This window comes from Oryctolagus cuniculus, chromosome 17 (assembly GCF_964237555.1).
Source record: "Oryctolagus cuniculus chromosome 17, mOryCun1.1, whole genome shotgun sequence".
Taxonomy (NCBI): domain Eukaryota; kingdom Metazoa; phylum Chordata; class Mammalia; order Lagomorpha; family Leporidae; genus Oryctolagus; species Oryctolagus cuniculus.
In genome coordinates, this window is record NC_091448.1 from 53269610 (window position 1) to 53287054 (window position 17445).

General features: G+C 57.9%; 1 protein-coding gene across 3 annotated transcripts in view; it reads right to left on the bottom strand.

The window, feature by feature from the left end:
- Nucleotides 1-601: 601 nt before the first annotated feature.
- PIK3R5 (phosphoinositide-3-kinase regulatory subunit 5) overlaps nt 602-17445 on the bottom strand; it is a 72453-nt gene continuing 55609 nt past the window's right edge. For 2 of the 3 annotated variants that reach the window (XM_002718969.5, XM_070061377.1), the window contains exons 6-19: nt 10951-11020; nt 8202-8376; nt 7588-7741; nt 6280-6363; nt 5330-6053; nt 5060-5219; nt 4675-4800; nt 4186-4314; nt 3935-4028; nt 3359-3435; nt 3020-3113; nt 2863-2945; nt 2045-2157; nt 602-1942 (exon numbers count right to left, since the gene is read on the bottom strand). In XM_002718969.5, coding sequence (XP_002719015.2) covers nt 1795-1942; nt 2045-2157; nt 2863-2945; nt 3020-3113; nt 3359-3435; nt 3935-4028; nt 4186-4314; nt 4675-4800; nt 5060-5219; nt 5330-6053; nt 6280-6363; nt 7588-7741; nt 8202-8376; nt 10951-11020 — 2231 coding nt within the window. In that variant the 3' untranslated portion in view covers nt 602-1794. The remainder of the gene's footprint in view (nt 1943-2044; nt 2158-2862; nt 2946-3019; nt 3114-3358; nt 3436-3934; nt 4029-4185; nt 4315-4674; nt 4801-5059; nt 5220-5329; nt 6054-6279; nt 6364-7587; nt 7742-8201; nt 8377-10950; nt 11021-17445) is intronic. The other variant, XM_008270735.4, reaches the window with a different exon arrangement.

The window sequence follows — 17445 nt, forward strand, 5'->3', positions numbered from 1 at the left end:
CACCACCGTTTTAATGCACGGAACTGTAGCTATATGCCCTAGCTGGCCGGGGCAGGCGGGAGCATCGCACGGTTCCTCCTGTGCCCATCCCAGGCCATGGTCCTGGGAGCCTGGTGCTCACCTACCTCTCCCAGAGTCACAGGCGTCCTCCACCACCCTTCGCCTCCTCTTCTCTCTCTCCCTATGATCCAAGTCACAAAGCGGCCCCAGGTCCAGAGGGCCATTATGTGAGCTCTCTTCCCTTCCTCTCAGCTGCACAGTAGGTCTGCAGTCTTCTGTACCGCCCACTAGCAACAACAGCCTTGGGCCCATCCCCTCCCTGGGGCCTGGGGTACAGGGAGCAACTGGACATAGGAGCTCGGATTCCTCACGCAGCCCAGTGGTTGAGTTCTCTGGTAGAGGATATTTTGTTTGTGGGTATGCATGATGAGGGCCCACAGGAGACATTTTAGCTCAAATATATATCCTATTGAGTGTCAAATTACAAACCGTTCAACAATCCTCCCCCAAAGCCTTAATTCTGCTATACACGAAATGATTTGTGTCAATTGTGCAACAAACAGTTCATCATCATACAGCAAAATAACCATAGGCCACGAGCTACAGAACAAATCAAGATTTTATTTGACAATCATGCATTCCATACATTAGGTCCATCTACTGATCACCGTAGGACAACCACTCACACAGTAAAAGGCACTGAAGGCCCGTAGTCAGCCTCTCTTCTGGAGCCTGGAGCTGGGACAGGAGCATGGTGGGGGGGCCACACGGTGGCTCTGCCCACTTCTTCCATGCCCAGGTCCCATGTCCTCCCCCGCACCCACCTCCAGGTCAAGCATTAAGTCTATGAGCCCAGTCACCCCGTCCTCCACTCCACTGGTCCAGACGGCACCATTGAACATGTAGGGATGCAGGAGTGTACACGCGGGGCCACAGCCCAGAGGTGGAGACAGGGCAGGCCGTGGAGGGTGGGGCGCCCGAGCCACACTCCTCTGACCTTGACCAAGGCAAGGCCTCCCTTGGAAGACCCCCTGGACAGCCTCTTAGTGCCCCAAGCGTGGCTTGGGAATGAGTGACCGAGGAGCAGCCGGGGACAGTGAGAGAACCCCCATGGCCTGAGACAGACAGCAAGGTGCTGACCTCTCCCGAGCCCCTCCCCCGGGCCAGGCGTTCTGCAGACCACTTCTTTGCCACCCTCGGAGGAGGTCTTCCCTTCCAGACGCTCAGCGAAGGTCACAGCTGTCCTCGGGGCATTTAGCCAGAAGCTCGCTGAGCGGCCAGTGCCATGTCCCCAGGATCTGAGACCCAGATAGGGGCTCCAGAGGGGGTCCGCACCAGGTCCTCACAGCCAGCAGGCCGAGCGTGCGTGCTGCTGCCCGGCGTGCAGGGGATGGGACTACAGGTCAGGAAGGAAGCGTCCGGCCCAGGTCTCTACCACGGGAACCCCAGGATAGGGAGGACTGAGCGCCAGACACAAAGGGATCCCCACGTGTGTTGAACAAAGTAAGGTGGGCCCAGCCCAGCCCAGAGCCTGCAGCTTCCAGTCTCCGTACTGGGAAGGGGTCCAGACCAGCTCGGCCACTCCTTTTATCTGAATGGCTACGTGGCCAGGCCTCTCTGTCCCTAAGGCCTGTTTCTTTCCCAGATCCTGGAGGCCCCAGAAACCATCCAGCCCCTGCCCCCTGCCTGAGGTAGGGCGCACAGGAGGAGCCCGCCCTAGCACAGGGCTCCTCAGAGTGGGTGAACAGCAGAAGCTGCCTCTGAGCTCCCATCCAGCGTGCAGCCAGGGCCGGGCTAGGGCAGGGCCCCGCTGAAGGTCATGATGGGCAGGCAGAGGAGGGAGCAGAGGTCAGGGGCCGCCCGGGCCGGCAGGTCGGGAGGCGTCTGGGCCGGTGGGCTGAGGCTGCTCTTCTCCGGCTTGTAGCAGGGAGAGACCTCACACCTAGGGGGCACAGCAGGGTAAGGGCAGGTGCCCATCCCTCCGGATCCTTGGCAATGTCTGAGCGGGGAGGCTGCCCCGCCCCCTGGGACCCCCGTTCCCGACCTGACCACGCTCTGCAGGATCTTCCTCTCGTCCTGGTCCAGACACACGGCGAAGGGGCAGCTGCTGGAGCCTATGATCTGCACCTTGTCCACTTTGATCTGGGACGTGCTAATCTGCAAGGGAGGCCCACATCAGCCGTGGAGGCCTGGGCGTGTGGCGCCGCCAGCCCTCAGAGCCGATGGCTGTCGGGGGGAGTTCTAATGGGGGCACAGGCAGGGGTTTGGTTGGCGGCTCTCCAGGGTTAATGGCCAGACTGGTGTGTGTGTGTGTGTGTGTGTGTGTGCATGCATGTGCGCACGCTGAGGCTTCTAGCAGGCCCTGCCCTTCTCCAAGTCTGGAAAAAGCAAGTACCCCCCGCCCTTAGGGAGACTGCCCATCACTGTGAGAGTCTGGGGGCTCCCTGACACACAGCCCCCTCTGCCTCAACTCGGGGCTCTCTCCTCGCACCCATCACACAGCCTTCCCCCCCACCCCAACACACACCCCCTCTCACAGGGTCCCCTCCCTGGTCGACACCCAGGTACATCCCAAACCTCACCCCTCACCCTGCTTCTCCTCGCCTACCACAGGCCCCGCTGTGAACACCTCTGTTTCCCTCTCACATGCACACATATGTGAACACACCCACACATGCATGTTCACATGCACTCAGGCATGAGCGTGAACATGGGTGCACCCATCCAGGTGCATGGGTGCACACATTGTATGTGCAATCCACACACATGCACATGGGCACAGCCACACACATGCACATGGGCACACACACTCCCCCGAGCCCCCTGTGGGGGTGGCTTTTCGAAGGCGAGGGGGGCCCTCACCTGGTTAAAGCTCTTCTTGGATTTGGGGTTCTGCCTTTTCACCACTTCCGTCAGGTGTAGCGTCAGGGCCTCCATGCTGGAGTCTGAAGGGCAAGGTTGGCTGAGGCCAGCTCAGAACCCCTCCCCGCCTGGCCCCCGCCCGGCCCGCCCGACTCACCCAGCTCCTCCTGCTGCCGGCAAGCCTTGTTGAGGTTGACAGAGGTACAGACCTTCTCCAGGTTGCTCCAGCGACTTCGCCCACTGATGGCGCCCTGGAAATGTAGCACAGCCCGCCCGCTCAGCCCAGAGCTCCCAGGCCCACTGCCTCGGGGGAGGCTCCAGAACCCGAGGGAGGGAGGTGTCCACTCCGTCCCTCTGCCACCTTCCCTCAGCAACGAGGGGGGCCCGAGGAGCCTGCTGCAGCCTGAAGTCTGGGATGCAGGCACACGAGTCTGGCTCTCGTGGCGGAAGGCTCAGCCACAGGGCAAGAGAGGGGAATGGCCCAAGGCGGTCTTACCTTGCTGTAAATAATCTGTAGTGTTAGAGGGATGGCCTCCCGGTCGTCATCAATGCCCAGCCGCTTGCTTCCGGGGCCTGTGCCATGCACAGACACATCCTTCAAACCCATGCATGGACTCTGTGGCTCCAGCTCCACGCGCCCTCGCCCCCTGTGCCTGGCCTCCCCAGGCACCGCCTCCCTAGAACCCTCCTCCCCAAGCCCTGCCTCCTTAGGCTCCTCCTCCCCAAGCCCCACCCCCTTAGGCTCCTCCTCCAAGGCCCTGCTTTCCTAGGCCCCTCCTCCCTGGTCCTGCCTCCTTAGGCTCCTCCTCCAAGGCCCTGCCTTCCTAGGCCCCTCCTCCTGGTCCCCGCCTCCTTAGGCTCCTCCTCCCAAGCCCTGCCTTCCTAGGCTCCTCCTCCCAAGCCCCACCTGTTTAGGCTCCTCCTCCCAGGCCCCACCTCTCTAGGTCATCCCAGGCCCCTTCTTTCCGCTCTTCCTCCAAAACCCTGCCTCTCTAGGCCAGCCTCCTCCCTTGGCCCCACCTCCCCAGCACCACCCCCTGTCTATCTCCGCCTGGGCTCAGGCAGTACCCACCAGAAGCCTTGATGGCCCGCGTGGCAGCAGAGTGACCTAGCTCCAGGGACTGGATAAAGATCTCCGTGGTCTTCTCCCCCGTGATGAAGGTCAGCTGGAGAGGCACGAGGGTGCATCAGTGCGGCCCTCCCGGGGGCTGACCACCGGCTCTGCCGGGGGGCGGGGCCTAGGACGGCACCTGCGCAGTGCTGCCCAGGGCGGGCCGGGAGCGTGGGGAAGGAGGCAGTGCGTGGGGTGGGCTGGGGCTTTACCTCTGTCTGATAGACCTGCAGCAGCACCGGCCGGGCGGCAAAGCGGCAGTAGTAGAGCAGCATATCAGCCAGGATGGGCAGCGGGGCTGGGGAGCCCTCCAGGGGCCGGGTTTCAGCCTTCAGGGACTGCTGCGGCCCAGGTGGACAGGCGGCGGGAGGGAAACAGAGGCAGGGAGATGCACGGAGGGAGAGGGGCCGGGGCCCAGGGAGAGAGGCAGCAGGGGACATGTGAGGAGGAAGCAGGAGGCAGGGAGGCCCTGGGCCAGCCTCCACGCCTCCCTCACCGGGTAACGGCCCTGGCAGAGCTGCACAAGTCGGGAATTGAGGAAGGGAGGTGAAATCCTGCCCAGATTCAGGCTCAGTCCCGCTTCTCACCCGCATTCTCTGCTCTTTCCCAAGGTCTCGAGCTCGGTTCCCCCCAAAACCCAGAGCCTTTTGCGTGAGGCTGGGCAGCGACCCGACCCCCACCCCACCCCAGGGGCCACCTACCTGGCATAGGACTTCCGGGGGCAGGTGCATGAGGCCTAGCACGTTGCGCTCATACCAGGGGTCGAGCATGCCGAGGTAGTGGGAGATGTCATTGGTGCTCTCCTCCCACGGGGCCGAGCCCAGCTCCTATGGGGAGGGGTGAGCATCATTCCCACGACAGCACCTGCAGCCCCAAGCTGAGCCCCTCGCTGCCCCCGGGGGAGTCTGACAACTTTCAGTGTTTGTCCTCCCACCCAGGAGCAGGCAGGGACCTGGGAGTGAGGTCGGGGCAGGACGAGGTGCCCCCTACACACAGGTGCCCCAAACAGCCTCCTGGGGGGACTGTGTCTCACTCACGTCCACTAACTGTCCCCCACCCCCACTGGGCCCAGGGCTGGGGACCTACTACAGGGCTGGGGTGCCTCGGGGAGTCTGTGGGGAGTGGGGGCGTCTGGCTTCGAGGGGCCAGACAGGTGCTGGAGCCGGTTCCGGTTCGCTTCACAGGCACGTAGAAGAACTGGAGCTTGAAGAAGCGCGTGAGGAGTGGGCGGCTGCTCTCCAGCGTCCTGGTGAGAAGATGATGATGAGAGGGAGCCCCGGGGTCCCCCGTGGATCCCAAGACCCTGGTCCTGGATCCATCCCCCAGACAGGGCCACGCGCCCATCATGGCCCTCACCGGAGGTTGCTGTAAGCCCGAGCCACCTTCCCTGAAATCCGATCAGAGCCGAAGACCACGACACGGAGCGTGGAAGCTTTGGGGTCCTCATCCCCACTCAGGAAGGGGCGGCGGCGCTGGGGGCGTGTGGCGGGGGTGAGCAGCCAGCTGGGGAGCTGGGTGCCGAGCCTGGGCTGGGGCAGGGAACGGGAGCGCTGGGCCCGGGACGGGGGTGAGGTCGGGCTGTCCAGGGGGCTGCAGAGGCTCCCTGCCCGCCGCAGGGGCAGGGCCGAGTCCGGGCTGCCCTCCAGGCCCCGGGAGTCCTTCCGCAACACCAGCTGGCTAGTGCTCTTGAAGAGTTTGTAGATTCTGTTAAACTTCTGCCCGGGCCTGCGGTGGCCCCGGCGCTCCTGGCGGCCGGGCCTCTTGGGCCACTCAGAGGCGCTCTCCTCACTGTCTTCCACGTAGCCGCTGTCCATGCCGTCCGAGAGGCCGGCCACGAAGGAAGTCAGCAGGTGCTGGGAGAGGGCTGGCCCTGAGGCCTGGCAGGAGGCAAGGGACAGGGTGGAGTCGCGGGAGGCCAAAGAGCCAGTGGACAGCAGAGAGTCCCTCTCGGCAGAATGCCCGTCCGAGTCCTCCTCGTCTTCCTCCTCCTCCTCGTCTTCCTCTTCTTCCTCTTCATCGTCCCCCAGGATCCCTGGTTGGAGCAGCTCCTGCTCCTTAAGCAGGATTTCCTGCAGGATGTCTGCATGGAAGCAGAGGGCAGTAGGGTTTGGGCCTTGCACATCCTCAGCGGGCTGACCACCCTCGCGAGACTTGACCTGAGTGCTGGCCTGAGCCGGCTCAGGTAGAGGGGCTGGTGAGAGGTGGGAGGCAGTGGCACAGGGGCAGGAGCAGAAAGCAAGTTTGGTGTGTGTATGTGGGGGGAGGGGGGGGGGAAGGGTGCCCCAGACCCCCAGCCGGCCCCTTACCAAAGCTGTCCTGGTTCCAGCTGTAGGTGTAGCACCTGGCGACAGGGAGTGGGATGGTGTGGAGCTTGCCGGCTCTGGGAGTGTCTGTGAGAACAGGAGGGCAGGGCACGGGTGCTGGCGAGGAGCCCTGGAGACTGGCCAGGCCCGTGCTCCTGTCCTGGGGACCAGACCAGAGCGGGAGGGGTGCAGGCAGCGAGACAGAGGATGCCTGGCTCCCAGGCCTTGGCCAGCGGGGTGGATGTGTGTGCCTCATTCCACCGTGATCACGTGGGGAAAAAACTGTACCATCTCCTAAGATTTTTATAAGGAATTCTACAATGGGAACTGCTAAGTGCTCCTTAAAATCCGTGCTACAGAGCCGGCATTGTGGCACAGGGGGTTAAACTGACACCTGCGATGTCAGCATCCCATATGGGCACAAGTTCAAGTCCAGGCTGCTCCACTTCTGATCCAGCTTCCTACTAACGCGCCTAGGAAGGCAGCAGAGGATGGCCCAAGTGCTTGGATTCCTGCTACCCACATGGAGTTCCTGGCTCCTGGCTTTGGCCTGGCTCAGACCTGGCTGTTGTGGTTACTCGGGGAGTGAACCAGTAGATGGAAGATCTCTGTCTGCCTTTTTCTCTCTCTGTCACTCTGCCTTTTAAACATAAACAGATCTTTAGCAGTATAAAGAAAACACTGACCTATGCTCCCTTCTCCTAAGACACACTTTCTTTGAGGCACTCTGTGGCCGTGTGTCTCAACTGGGCTCTAAGAGGCCCATGTGGAATGATGTGCACAGCTTCTGTAGCATCTTTTAAGAAATTTTGCTTGTTTGAAAGGCAGAGGGACAAAGACAGAGGGAAAGAGATTTTCCTCCTCTGGTTCTTTCTCCAGGCACCTGCAACAGCCAAGGCTAGGCCAGGCTGAACCCAGGATCCAGGAACTCCATCCAGGTCTCTGGCCAGGGTGGCAGGGACCCAAGTACTTGGACCATCACCCGCTGCCTACCAGGTGCATTTGCAGGAAGCTGCATGGGAAGTGGAGGAATTGGGACTAGAAATGGGGTGCAGATGCCACAGCACCTGCCCCTGTAGCTTCTTCAACAAAAACCCCATGCCTCTGGTCCTCAGTGAGCACCCTTCCTTATCCCACAAGCCACCCAGCCCTGACCCTGTGGACTGGAAGATGTCCCAGGGGAGGGAGCAACAAAGTGCTGGAAACCTTGGGCCCCTTAATGGCTGCATGGAGCACAGCCCCCAGGCCAAGCTGGCCTGCATGCCTTGGGAACTGGAACAGTGGATGGGGCCCCTCTCCCAAGAACCTCACCCAAGACGGCAGGGAAGCCGGCTTTTTCTCCCACCGCCTGCAGCTTGGTCCTGAGCCATTGCCGCGCCTCAGCTGCGTCCCCGATGCCAGATGCCAGCTCCTGCGCCTCTGCGGTCTCCGTGAAGATGTCTTCAAGCTCGGCTAAGGTCTTGGACTGAAACCCCAAGAGAGGAGATAGGGTCTGCTCTGGTCCCTTGGCCCGCCTCCACTCCCAGCGGGTCAGGGAGCCAGGCCTTGCCCTGCCTCCATTCTCAGGCCCAGAGCAGAGCACTGGAGAGCTGGGAGGGCCTCCAGACTCCCCACTGAACGCCAGAGAGGGGAAGGAGCTGCCTAGAGCGACACAGCTGACTGGTCACAGGGTTAGGACCAGAAACCAGACCAGCTCACTCCCAATCCCGGGACAGGCGCCATCTTCCGAGGTACCAGGTATCAGCACCCTACGCAGCACCCAGGTGCTGCCAGGCTCCAAGAGAACCCGACTAGCCCTCCAGCCACTGCTCTGCCATGTGACTCAGGGCGGGGTAACGCCAGTGTACCCGAGACTGCAGCTGAGATGGAGCAGGTGGGGCTCTGCCTCTCTAGGGACATGCTCAGCAGAGCCCCGGGGCCCTTACCTGCAGGCTGCAGTGCAGGCCCGGGAGGTCACAGTGGGCCCCGAAGGTGGCCTGGAAGGCATGCAGGAGCAGGGTAGTGTAGGTGCTGTGGGGCGAGTGCCCGGGTGCACTTAGCTTGTTGGCTACGGCGAGGAACTCGGCCTGCACCTCCACGGGGTTCAGCAGCAGCACAGTACTGGGGGCACAGAGCATTGGCGATCGCACCTGGCCATGGGCAGCCGCACGGCCCCCGCCTGCCAGGGCTCAGCGCCCCCGAGGCCTGGACCTCCCCCTATCCCAGGTAGGGCTGGAGCCAGGGCCAGCAGGTGGCCAGGAGGGAGGCTGGACCCTGGACTCCAGGGTCCCTGTTCCAAGGGGAAGAAGTGTGGTCTACTTTTGAGGGTTTTATTTTTTTAAGCTGAACTTTTCAGAACTGAGCTTAATTTTTTAAAATATATATATTTTTTATTTGACAGGTAGAGTTAGTGAGAGATAGAGAGACAGAGAGAAAGGTCTTCCTTCTGTTGATTCACCCCCCAAATAGCCGCTAAAGCTGGCGCTGCACCTATCCGAAGCCAGGAGCCAGGTGCTTCTTCCTGGTCTCCCATGTGGGTGCAGGGGCCCAAGCACCTGGGCCATCCTCCACTGCCCTCCCAGGCCACAGCAGAGAGCTGGACTGGAAGAGGAGCAACCGGGACTAGAACCCGGCGCCTATATGGGATGCCAGCGCCACAGGCGGAGGATTAGCCAAGTGAGCCACGGCGCCAGCCCTTTAAAATATATTTTATCTTACTTTTTGCATAACCCTTTCTCCAAGGCGACATCTGAGTAGACGCAGGATTACCCAAAGGGGGTCTTATTTTTAGGGGGAGGGGACTGGAAGCTGGGGGGAGCATTTCAGGAGTTTGTGGGGAACAGGGCAGCTCACATGCTGCTGGGCAGTGTGGCCAGGGACTAATGGGGCTCGAGAGTCCCCCTGGAATGAGGTGACATGGCGGGCTGCCTCTGATTCCCCTGCTGGTGGGAGACACCTTTCCTAACGCCCAAGGTTGTCATGACGACCAGCACCGGGCAGGGAGGGGAATGTGCGCCCGGCCGCCTCCATCTCCCTGCCCACCGCACACCCAAGTTCCCCGTCGATGCCAATATTTGCATTTCTCTATGAAGCAACCGGCTCAAACGTTGAGAGAAGCACGGGTCTCCAGGCCCAGTCACCATCACTTGCCCCGGCATCAATCCCTCCGTGCCTGCGGCGTCTCAGGGTGGATCTGAGCCAGCATGGAGTTGTATCCATAAGCGCTTCAGTTTGTGCTCTCTCACTATTCCACACCGGGTTCAAACCCTGTGCGAGGAAGCTCCGTGCAGGCTGGGTTCCCTCCACGTTCTAGGGACGACAGTCCCAGAGCTGGGCGTCGGGGTAAGGGCACAGAGACAGGGCAGAGCCCTCATCATCCGGGGAGAAGTTGCTTTTGACTTCTCCCTCTGTGGCAAAAAGGAAGCAGGCTATCCCAAGCCCTCTTCTAGGGTCCAGGCTATCTCAAGCCCTCTTCCAGGGTCCAGGCTATCCCAACCCCTCTTCCAGGGTCCAGGCTATCCCAAGCCCTCTTCCAGGGTCCAGGCTATCCCAAGCCCTCTTACTGGGCCCTTCTCCTTTGCTGTGGCCTTGGCCATTCTTCCCACGGCCATGGGCTGAGCACCACTGGGTGCAGGAATCATGGGCTTGCATGATTTCTCTGCCCAAGGGTTCTTCCCCCTCACTTCTCTGTGCCTGGGTTCCCTTGTCTGAAAACCGTCACCTCCCAGCATGAGCCCGAGGAATGAACGAGCTAATGCATGAATAGGGGAGAGATGACTGGAACAGTGCACAGAGCCCAGGGAGTGCCGGGAGGCACTGGTTGTTACTCAGCAGTCCCTGACTATCACCCTTGGCCATCCACTCTGAAAAATACTATGTGCAAAATTCCAGAAATAAACCACTCTTAAGTTCTAAATTCCACAGCATTCTGGGGCTGGCATTGTGGTATAGCAGGTTAAGCTGCCACCTGCGACACCAGCATCCCATGTGAGCGCTAGTTCAAGTCCCAGCTGCTCCACTTCCAATCCACCTCCCTGATAACACACCTGGGAAGGTGGTGGACGGTGGCCCATATACTTGGGCCCCTGCCACCCACATGGGAGACCTGGGTGGAGCTCCAGGCTGCTGGTTTTAGCTTGGTCCAACCCTGGCTATTGCTGCAAGTCCTTATTTTACCAAATGGCTTCATGGCGCGTGTGGAGTAACGAGTAAGTTTGGTGTCATGGAACTTGATCCAGTTGTGTGTGTGTGTGTGTGTGTGTGTGTGTGTTTCAGGCTGTCATACAAAACGTATTAGATGCTGGTTAAACAGGACAGAAAGACATTGTGGGAAACAGACCTTTGAAGAAGCCTGAGGTTCAAACCCTGGCTCAGAGCCCTGCTAGCTGTGTGACCTTGGGCAAGCTACTCGCCTTCTCTGACTTCCAACTTCCTACTTGGGAAAGTCAGGATGGTGCGAGGTCACGTGTGGCTAGCGCCTGGCAGGACTGAGCCAGGCCCTGTGACAAAGCCACAGATAGACCCTCAGCCCAGAAACATGAACTCTACATGGAACCAACCACCAGGAACCCCAAGGGCTTCCCTGGGCAGCAGTGGTGCGTGCGTGTGTGCAGGGGTGTGGAGGGCATGCTGGACTGGGGAGAGGGGGGTGATGGCGAGAAGGCAGGGGTCCCGCGCCCCGCCCAGGACACTCACACGGTGGAACTGCGGCGGCTCCTGACGGGCAGACCTTGCTCAGCTCTCACCAGTCGCTGGTAGGAGATTCCTATGGGCCAACAACAAGAAAGAGTTCAAGGCCATCTCTCATCCCACACCAGTCAGTCTTGGGTCGCGGCAAGCCAGCTCCTGGCCAGCTGGGCTGGAAGATCCCAGAGGTGGCCCATGAGAACGAGAATGCTACTCGGGCCTTCCTGGGTGCCTGGCCCTGTGCTCCCGTCTCCCGCTGACACCTCGTGACCTCCGCCACCCACTCCCCAGCCACCCCCACTGTCCTCCCCCTTCTTGGTTACCCTGCCCAGCCCCAGCCCCCACCTTGGGGCAGCCTGGTGGGAGAGAAGGGGCCACAGGGTGAGAGCCTGGGGGAGAGAAGTCTGAGCTCCAGGCTGATCGCCTATGTGGTGGTCACTCTCCTGCTGGGTCTCAGTTTCCCCCGTACGGGGGCAGCCCGCGTGCCTGGCTGCCCAGTTGTCCCCATGTCCTTGTCACTGCGCCCTTCCTGGCCACTCTGGGTGTCTGTTCATAGTGGCTGTGTCAGGCCCCCTCGCTCAGCGTCACTCCAACCAGGCGGCGAGCCCCCAGGCCCCCACCCTCACCCAGCAGCCTGCAGCCCCTCAGGGCCTGCCCCCTTGCCCATGTGGTCTCTTCTGCGGGGTGTCTGACCCCAGGCCCCTTCCTCTACAGCCTCGCCCAGGGCCCCTCTGACCTCACACACACTGAGGAGTCGGCCACACATCTCCCCCTGGCCCTGCTCCCTGACTCATTCCGTGGCTGGAAAGCGTCCCCTCCCAATGGGCACTCAGTTCCATGTCAGCCCTGGGGAGGAGGTTTGCCAACAGTGCAGCTGCCTATGGATGGGGTAAACTGAGGCAGGGCTGGGGACCTGGGGATGGGGGGTGGGAACCTTCTGGTCAGAGCTTAGGAACAGTCACTGGGGCATCCCTGGAGTGGGGTTGAGCTAGGGCACTGAAATGGCATCTCTTGTGTCAAACGCAAGGCAAGGACTGGGGTTGCAACGTCATAGCTAGCAAGAGGAAGGCCATGATTTTTTGTTTGGTGAAAAGCGGGGAATCACCAAATGATGCCACTTGGAGACCTAACAGCTTTGACTGCCGGCTTTTTGTGGAATTATATAATTGTTGCTTGTTTAGGCGCTACTCCGAGGCCACTTCGCTAGGGCAAAGTCCCTCAAAGTTTTGAGGTGGGTGATAACTGTGAGGAGTGGAGCACCACCTGGCGGCTGCTCTCGTGTACTACAGAGAAAAACTGTCGGTGTGCACACGGGAGGATATGCTATGATTTTTGGAATTCAAACAGACTTGATCCCAACTGCTAGACCTCCTGTTGGCTGTGAGACTACTTAACTGTCAAATCCTCAGTTTCACCTCTGAGAAACGGGACTAAAAGTAGCTACCCAGAGAGAGGGTCCCGGGGATAGGCGCAACCCACCCCTGGCAGTGCCGGATTGGATGCGCTTTTCAGTATCATCCCGCCGCTGCCGTCTACAGCAGTTAGCAATGACAGAGGGCTTCGGGAACTTGGCTGAAGCCATCAGCTAATAATTGACAAAGTATAGACAGCGTGGACAAGGGCCACTGAACTTCTCATGTAGGAACTGAGAATACCGTTACTTCCTTTGCACCCCTCGAGGCTGTGTGCTTTGCACGCTGCAGAGTGACCAGCATATACGCCGCTCACCACGCACCGGCAGCTTTACGGACACCGGCCCGGGAGGCGAGTATCACTTTCTGCACAGCTGTGCCAGCACGGAGTATAAATCCTCAATAAACACGCCCGGCGGCACTGAGGGGAGGTTTCCTGCCACCCCCAGGGTGCTGGCTGTAGGCGGCCCTATCGGAGGCACAGTCAGGAAGAAGAGGGTGCCCCAGGTCTTGATAACCAGCCCACTTCCTCTGCCAGCAGCCACGGTCTCCATGGCAACTGGTCCCTAAGGCACTGTGATGCTGCCGGCACCCATCTCCTGTGCTAACACCACCCCCACGGTCTCCCCCGTGACGTAAGGACTGGCTTAGAGGTGGACCTTAAGGCTGGCCAACCCTGCCCTGCTCATCTGTGACAACACACAACTGGGTGCGTGTGGGGGAGACTGACTGGTTGGGGACAAGTCAGCTGATTGGTTGGGGGGGCAGATCAACTGATTGAATGGGAGGAGGCAAAGGCAGCTGATTGGCTGGGAGGAGGAAGGAGGTGCTGATTGGTTGAGAGAAGGCAGATCGGCTGACTGGTTGGGGAAGGAAGTCACTTAGTCCTGAAAAGGAATTTACAAAGCCTCATGCTGGGCTTTCTGGGGATCATGAGCGGTTGGGAGTTAGACCTGGTACTGCTGTCTATGTTTGATGGATACAATGAGAATGAAAAGGCCTGGTGCAGGTGTACACCAGGATTGGATGCACAAAACTTGGATTACAACACACATGATATTTTGTAATCTGCATTTTTACCAAACAAGTTAGCCAACATCTTTTGACTTTAGTAACTCTATTTCTGCATTCAACAGCATTTCACCAAATTACGCTGCCACGGTGGACCCAACCGTGTTCAACTTTTTTTTTTTTTTCCGGCGTTGGCTGAATATTAGAACAGATGCATTGATGAACATCCTTGCGGCTAAATCCTTGCACATCCATAATTATTCAGCAGGATCAGTTTCTAGGAACGAAATTGCTGGGTGGAAGAGTCTTCTACGCGAGGACTTAGCCAATGTGGCCACCTCTTATTCAACACTGGAATTATTCCTTAATTTTTGCCAAATTGTTAGGGGGAGAAGCGCCTCTCTCTTGAGCTTTTTTGCTACTAGTGAGGATGATTTGGGGGTTACCACTCACCATTCAAGGCCCTGTTTAAGGTGCACTTGAATCATGGCTTCATTCATACTTCCACTGGTGCATCTGCTTATTTTCTGACCAACTCAAAATAACTCTCCCAAAGCTTAATATATTAATATTCTGTCGCAAATATTCTTTCTTATTGTGTCCTTTACCTCTCATTTACAGTGGGTTTTGCTATATGAAAGCTTTGAGTTTTTACCATGATCTTTTTTTTTGACAGACAGAGATAGACACTGAAAGAGACACTTGGTTCACCCCCCAAATGGCCGCTACAGCCAGCGCGCTGCGCCGATCCAAGCCAGGAGCCAGGTGCTTCCTCCTGGTCTCCCATTCAGGTGCAGGGCCCAAGCACTTGGGCCATCCTCCACTGCACTCTCTGGCCACAGCAGAGAACTGGACTGGAAGAGGAGCAACCAGGACAGAATCCGGCGCCCCGACCGGGACTAGAACCCGTTGTGGGCCGGCGCTGCGGCTCACTAGGGTAATCCTCCGCCTTGCGGCTCCGGCACACCGGGTTCTAGTCCCGGTCGGGGTGCTGGATTCTGTCCCGGTTGCCCCTCTTCCAGGCCAGCTCTCTGCTGTGGCCAGGGAGTGCAGTGGAGGATGGCCCAAGTCCTTGGGCCCTGCACCCTATGGGAGACCAGGATAAGTACCTGGCTCCTGCCATCGGATCAGTGCAGCGCGCCGGCCGCGGCGGCCATTGGGGGGTGAACCAACGGCAAAGGAAGACCTTTCTCTCTCTCTCTCTCTCTCTCTCTCTCTCCCTGTCCACTCTGCCTGTCAAAAAAACAAAACAAAACAAAACAAAACAAAAACCGTTGTGCCGGCGCCACAGGTGGAGGATTAGCCTAGTGAGCCATGGCGCCGGCCGAGAGCTTTGAGTTTTACACTTCCAAATGTGTCAGTCTCTTTGTCATTTTCTGCATGGGGAAATGAATGTATGTGGCAACTCTTCACCCCCCCAGACTCATGTAGCTTATTTTTCTTCTCGTATTTTAAGGTCTTTTTTTTTTTTTTTTTTTTTTTTTTTTTTTTTTTTTTTTGACAGACAGTGGACAGTGAGAGAGAGAGACAGAGAGAAAGGTCTTCCTTTGCCGTTGGTTCACCCTCCAATGGCCGCCGCGGCCAGTGCGCTGCAGCCGGCGCACTGCGCTGATCCGATGGCAGGAGCCAGGAGCCAGGTGCTTTTCCTGGTCTCCCATGGGGTGCAGGGCCCAAGCACCTGGGCCATCCTCCACTGCACTCCCGGGCCACAGCAGAGAGCTGGCCTGGAAGAGGGGCAACCGGGGCAGAATCTGGCGCCCCAACCGGGACTAGAACCCGGTGTGCCGGCGCCGCTAGGCGGAGGATTAGCCTAGTGAGCCGTGGTGCCGGCCAGGTCTTGTTTTCTACACTTAAGTCTTTAATCCATCTAAAAGTTATTTTATGTTTGAGATGTGACTCAATTTTTTAAATAGAATTTTAACTCAATTTCCTTATAGTCTACCAATTGTCTTAGTATCACTTATTAAATAAGTGATTTTTAAAATCATTTTTGAGGATGCCACTGTTATACAGTAAATTTTTATTTATTTAACGTTTCTAGATATTATATCATTCTATTCATCTATCTATTATGCCAGTAGTGTACTATTTAATAGCTATAGACCACCCGGCACCACAGCTCACTTGGCTAATCCTCTGCCTGCAGCACTGGTACCCCGGGTTCTTGTCCTGGTTGGGGTGCCAGTTCTGTCCTGGTTGCTCCTCTTCCAGTCCAGCTCTCTGCTGTGGCCTGGGAGTGCAGTGGAGGATGGCCCAAGTGCTTGGGCCCTGCACCCGCATGGGAGACCAGGAGGAAGCACCTGGCTCCTGCCTTCGGATCGGCACAGCGCGCTGGCCATAGCAGCCATTTGGGAGGGTGAACCAACGGAAGGAAGACCTTTCTCTCTGTCTCTCTCATTATCTAACTCTGCCTGTCAAAAAAAAAAAAAAATAGCTATAGCCCTACATACTTTACCTAGTAAGAGAAAACATTTTTTCATTACTCTCCTTTAAAAAAAAAAAAGATTTCTTTTTATTTGAAAGTCAGAGCTACACACGCTGGTTCACTCCCCAATTGGCCACTACAGCCAGAGCTGTGCCAGTCCGAAGCCAGGAGCCAGGAGCCTCCTCTAGGTCTCCCACATTGGTGCAGAGGCCCAGGGACTTGGGCCATCATCCACTGCTTTCCCAGGCCATAGCAGAGAGCTGGATCAGAAGTGGAGTAGCTGGGACTTGAACCAGCACCCATATGGGATGCTGGCACTGCAGGCAGATTTACCCACTATGCCACAGGGCCGGCCCCTCATCATTACTCTCCTTTAAGAGTACATAAATAAAGACATAATGCATAAAGAAATGCTACTGTAGGGGCTGGCATTGTGGTGTAGTGGGTTAAGCAGCTGCCTGTAATGCTGGCACTCCATATGGGCGCTGGTTCGAGTCCCAGCTGCTCAACTTCTGATCCAGCTCCCCGCTTATGCACCTGGAAAAGCAGCAGAAGATGGCCCAAGAGCTTGGGCCCCTGCATCTACGTGGGAGACCTGGATGAAGCTCCTGGTTCCTGGCTTCCACCTGGCCCAGCTCCCACCATTGCAGCCATTTGGGGAGTGAACCAGCAGATGGAAGACCTCTCTCTCTCTCTCTCTAACTCTTTCAAATAAAAATAAATAAATCTTTAAAAAGAGAAATGCTGGCCGGCGCCGTGGCTCACTAGGCTAATCCTCCGCCTAGCGGCGCCGGCACACCGGGTTCTAGTCCCGGTCGGGGCGCCGGATTCTGTCCCGGTTGCCCCTCTTCCAGGCCAGCCCTCTGCTGTGGCCAGGGAGTGCAGTGGAGGATGGCCCAGGTGCTTGGGCCCTGCACCCCATGGGAGACCAGGAAAAGCACCTGGCTCCTGGCTCCTGCCATCGGGTCAGCGCGCTGCGCCGGCCGCAGCGCGCCGGCCGCGGCGGCCATTGGAGGGTGAACCAACGGCAAAGGAAGACCTTTCTCTCTGTCTCTCTCTCTCACTATCCACTCTGCCTGTCAAAAAAAAAAAAAAATAAAATAAAATAAAAAGAGAAATGCTACTGTAGAACATTTATTCTTTCAAGTAGATTTTTCTTTAAATTTTAAAAGGGTATGGTTGGTATCTTGATGGAGATTACACTGATTTTCATAACTCTTGGTGTCTCTTTAATTATTTATCCTTCAGTAAAGCTCATTTTCTCGAGGTAGGTTATTCACATTTTTAAATGTAGTTTGTATTTTAGTTGCTGTTGTAAATTGTTGCTTTTCTTCACTCATCCTGCTGTCTTACTGGATGATGCTGGTGAATAGGAAAACTCCTAGAGGGGCTAGCACTGTGGTGCAGCGGGTTAATGCCCTGGCCTGAAGCACTGGCATCCCATATGGACACCGGTTCGTGTCCCAGCTGCCCCTCTTCTGATCCAGCTCTCTGCTATGGCCTGGGAAGGCAGTGGAAGATGGCCCAAGTCCTTGGGCTCCTGCACCCATGTGGGAGACCTGGAGGAAGCTCCTGGCTCCTGGCTTCGGATCAGCACAGCTCCGGCCGTTGCAACCATCTGGGGAGTGAACCAGCAGATGGAAGACCTCTCTCTCT